Raw genomic sequence first — 5,013 nt, 5'->3', positions numbered from 1 at the left:
AGCGACATCAACCTGCCTTGTTGAATGCTGTCAAGCAACTAAATAAAATATTTGTATTTTTGATGCTCTTGTTTAGAGGTTCGTATGCGATCGTGTTGTGTACATGTAATTTGCCGAAAATCTTCGTTGTCAGAACAATACTAGCGCCGACGTCTGACATACATTATATGTATGAATAAAATAAGGTACATAAAAGTCTTATGAAAATATGAGATCAAAATCAGGAACTTATTTGTTTAGTTAATAAACTATTTGGTATTTTTACATCATAGCAGCATGAATTTGTCGATCTTAACCAATCTTTTGTCTGTATGAGACTTGATAATGTTGGCACATGTAGTCTGTTTCTTTCCTTAGTTTTAATTATATTTTGAAAAGAAAAAACTCTTTCCACATTTGCAGACGAATGTGGAATGGATAAAATTCCAGCAACGACTCTAGAAATATCTGGAAACATATGGACATTCATCTCATTTTGTAAATTAGCTACTACCGACCAAAAACCACATATGTTTTCATTTTTTAACGACTTCAGTCGCTCGACATCAGCTAAAGCTCTAAATTGATTATTAATTGAATCAAAATTAGCAATTTCATTCGGAAACATTTTTGCTAGAAGCGGTACAATACTACTTGTGTTACCAGAAATTACATTTTCAGGAGTAAATTTATGGAACCACATTAATACTTCGTTATTAAAGTTGACTTTAGTTCTTAAAACTTCGCAAAATTTGATAAAAAATTGTTTGGCATTTTCTTTAATTTCTTTAACAATATCAATATTGATATTATTTTTAGAAATATATAAATCCACTTCTGTTCCGCAATAAATTTCTTCAATGGGCATGTGATTTTTGTAAAGGTCTACGATAGATATATCACAGTCATCCAAAACATTTTTTCTCATGAAATTACGTGCTATTTGACGGAATAAAAAAGTTAGCCTTTGTAAAAATACATGAATTCGCGCATCTTCTGATTGCATTTCTAAATTAACCATGTTAATAATTTTAAGTATATATTGCATAAATAAAAAATGCAATTTAAAAGAAGGATTTTTAAATCCTGATGAAAGAAACAATAATTTTTCGTTTCTGACATCCTCCTCAAAATTTTCTAAGGTAAAATAGTATTGTAGTGGCTCCCATTGTTCCACAATCCGGTCAACGACTTCTTGCCGAGAAAGCCATCTGGTTGTTGCATATTTAAATATTATGTGAATATCAGCCCCGAAATATTCTTGGAATTTAACAAAATCGACTCTTCGACTAGCACTGTTGCAAAAATAGTAGTTAATATCTCTTATAAATTTATCAATTTCGTTCGGAATTCCGAGTTTTGCGGCAGCCACAGAAGCTAAATTTAAAATGTGGCAAATACACCCATTTGAAAATAATTGAGGCACTAAATTTTTAAATTTAATTTGAACTCCATTTTGAGATCCCATCATGACCGCGCAATTGTCCGTTGTAATGCCAACCATATTTTGAATGGGAATATTTTTTTCACGTAGCGCTTTAATGGTGCTTTAATATATACCATTTGCAGTGGAGTCCTCTAGCTGCACCATTCCTAAAAATCTATCTCGGCATTGACCATCAAAAGTTCGAATAACTATAGCTAAGTTTTAGAAATGCTGCAATCTGTACTTTCGTCTATCACTAAGGAATAGTAATTATTTTGGCAAAATTTGGAAATTGAAGTGGTATTTTCAGGCCCAGTTAGATTTGTTACGATTTGCTAACCTTTTTGTTAAAAATCAATATACATTAAATATTTCGGATTTAATGAAAAAATATTATTTATTTCAATTACAATCTAATAATTTTGTAATAGAGTTAAGGAAAAGAAGCTTTGATAATCTGGTCCCTAGAAGCCTATTTCTGTCCTGAGTAATGGTTGCTCCTGCTTCCGAAAACAAACGCTCGCTTGGCACAGAGGTTGCAACTATGGGGAGATATAGCATTGCAATCTTTGAAAGTTTAGGAAACAGAGATTTCATATCCTCCCAAATCTCAATAGCGTCACTTTTTATTGGTGTAACTGGAGATGACAGGTACATCTGTACTTCCGTTTCACTGATAGTGTCTGTTACAGCTGTGGAAGATGATTTATTTTTCATATTTTTGTGTGTTAATTGTTTGTAGTATTTCCAGATATCAAATTCTGAATTATCTTCGTCATCATCAGATGTATCATTATTGGATGTTGTAGATGAGCTTGATGTATTGAATTCTCGCACATACTTATTTAAGCAATTTATCACTTTTCCTTTGGCCATGGAATTTTTGAAATGCATAAACTTAAATCTAGGGTCGAGTGTAGTTGAGATAGAAAGAATTGCCGAATGTTCTATATTATCAAACCGTCTCCCAAGTTGTTTTTTTATTTCTTCTTTAAATTGGGAAATCATTTCATTTTTTGGTTTCATATTTTCTATTACTTCCCAGACACAGCTTACTAGCGGAATAACTTTACTCACGGTTACGTAGCTATCTCCAGAAATTTCCTTTGTTAGTTTCTCAAATGGGCTCAGAATTTCTATCATTTCTTTTATGCAGTCTATTTCGCTACTTAAAATCATTGGGGGAGCTTCCGGCCGATTCAACAGTATTGCTCCTATAATTGACACTAATTCTATGAACCGCTGTATCATATAAAAGCAAGAATTCCATCTGCGAACATCAAGGATCATCTTTTTTATTTGTCCTTCTTTTAATCCCATATTTACTTGTCTTTTCCTCAACTCATCACTTGCATTGACGCTTCTTTTAATGAATTTTATTATATTTCGAACTTTGCTGATTAATTCCGTGCAGTCTGTTGCATTGTCAATGGATTTAGTTACAACTAAGTTGATGGTATGAGCAAAGCAAGGAATAATTTTCTTTTCACCAAATATTTCTCTATTAACTTTCATTACATTGCTATCATTATCTGTGATTACAGCTGAAACCTTGGGAACAGAAATATGCCACTCGGCGAAAATTTCTTTAAGTTTCTCCTTTATGTACGCTGATGTGTGACTTTCTGTTAATTCAAAAACACCTAACGTACCGCTGAGGAGTTTAAGTTTGTCCAAAAAGTGTATGGTAACACCTACGAATGATTCATTCTGCATTGTTTCTGTCCAAATATCATAGGTGATACAATAACTTTCTGCATTATTTATAAATGATTTAAAAATATTGCTCATAACCTCATATTTTGTATCAATCCTAGATTTTATTGTTTCTCGACTTGGCACTTTATACAATGGGCAAACTTCCTTCATTAGCTGCAAAAAGCCTTTACCCTCTACTGTGGCAAATGGCTTATTGTCCATGATTATAAAATTCACAACAGCTTCAGTTATTTTCTTTGATTTAGCTCCATCCTGCGTGGCTATACTTTTCATATTTCTGATGAAGTCATCAACATTTGGTTGTTTTGGTTTTTTGGAATTGACAGCTGCAATGGTTAACGCAGTACTACCAAGTGAAATTTGTGATGAAGCACTTTTTTCAACGCTGGCTGAGCTGGTTGAAGCAATTATATCAATTGTTTCTACGTCCATATAATTGTCAATGGTACTACCACCTGTTTTTGCCTTCTTGCTTTTTACATCTTCATCTGCCAGTTGCTGCGAATGAACGTTTTCTAAATGACCACGAAGATTACTCGTATTGCCTGAAGTTTTTAGGGTTTTGTTACATATCTTGCAGACAGCTTCTTTATCCCCAGCTTTATTAAAATAAGTCCAAATTTTACTTTTCAATTTATTTGGTGGCATTGTGTTCTATAAATATTTTATATATGGTACAAATGTATACTAGGAAAATTAATTGGAATTAAACTTACAGTAATACATTAACTGCTAAATTTGTCTAAGTATGCGGCAGCACCTTATGGCAAAACTTTACAAGAATGTAAAAAATAATAAACAGAAATTATTTATTAAAAAAAACGATGACAGTGATGCCACACAAACACGCTTTAAACATCAGCAGAACATTCCGTGTTCTGTTGTTTTTAAATCTATAAAAAAAATTTGAAAAAAATATAAAACAGGGTGAATACACGTAATTCAAATATTTTTTGTAAAATTCTAAAATGTTTAGTTTAAAATATATTCGAATCACACTGTTAAAAAGTGGAACACTATTATATTTTAGTTTTTTTTAATCAATTAGAAAAAAAGCACAGGCACATATTAAAAGAACGATGTCGATGTTTTTTGGTTTTGACGCCGATGTATCGCCGATGTATCGTTTATAAAAACATCGATGTTAACATCGATGTTTATGAACAAAACATCGATGTTTTCTAAATATCGATGTATCGTTTGCATCCCTAACCACGGTACTTTAGAAGGTCAAAATGTACCAAAAAAAGTACAATTGTACCAACTTTAACATCCCTGCTTACTAAACATCAAATTTTCTTCGCAAAATTGCGAGGATTTTACCACTTATTAGTTTTTCTTATCACTTAAACATAATGTTTATTATTTTTTTCAACACTTTATTTATTTAAAACTCCGAAAATAATTTATATTTTACAAACGAAAAAAAAAAATATTTTTTATTCTTTGACATTTTATTTTAATTAAAATTGAATAATGAAAAGCTGTACATTTTAGTATTGAAAATTAAAAAAGTATTTTACATTTTTTTTTTAATTCAACAAAAAAATAACAAAAAGACGTGTTTATAATATGTTTTGAGATAAAATATATTTTCAAAAAAATAAATAACTAATATTTTCATTCACTACCATATGAAATTTCATTAATAACACACAAAGAATAATAACGTCTAAGAAATACATTTTTTATTTAGTACCTTTTGAACAACTGTGTTTATTTTTGTGCTTCTACTAATACATTCTCACCAGTTAGGTCTTTGACAGGGGACTTAGGTCCTTGACAATTAGTTTCGCCTATATACTACTATATGCTCCAAGGTGTCTATTAAATCCCAATATCAAATTTTGATTTTATCTGTGTAAAAAAATACTACAAATTTTGCCAAA

At 31.0% G+C, this 5,013-nt stretch overlaps 1 protein-coding gene across 1 annotated transcript; it reads right to left on the bottom strand.

Annotated features, from left to right (window-relative positions):
- Positions 1–1,776: 1,776 nt before the first annotated feature.
- LOC124418651 (E3 SUMO-protein ligase ZBED1-like) lies at positions 1,777–3,953 on the bottom strand. The gene is made up of 2 exons (XM_046945502.1): positions 3,841–3,953; positions 1,777–3,778 (listed from the first exon to the last, which is right to left on the bottom strand). The coding sequence occupies exon 2, from the start codon at positions 3,770–3,772 to the stop codon at positions 1,808–1,810; it is 1,965 nt and encodes a 654-aa protein (XP_046801458.1). The 5' UTR covers positions 3,773–3,778; positions 3,841–3,953; the 3' UTR covers positions 1,777–1,807.
- Between the last annotated feature and the right edge of the window lie 1,060 nt (positions 3,954–5,013).

The sequence above is a fragment of the Lucilia cuprina genome, chromosome X (assembly GCF_022045245.1).
Source record: "Lucilia cuprina isolate Lc7/37 chromosome X, ASM2204524v1, whole genome shotgun sequence".
Lineage (NCBI taxonomy): Eukaryota > Metazoa > Arthropoda > Insecta > Diptera > Calliphoridae > Lucilia > Lucilia cuprina.
The sequence above is the reverse complement of the archived record's forward strand: the minus strand, read 5'-3'. Positions and strand labels throughout refer to the sequence as shown.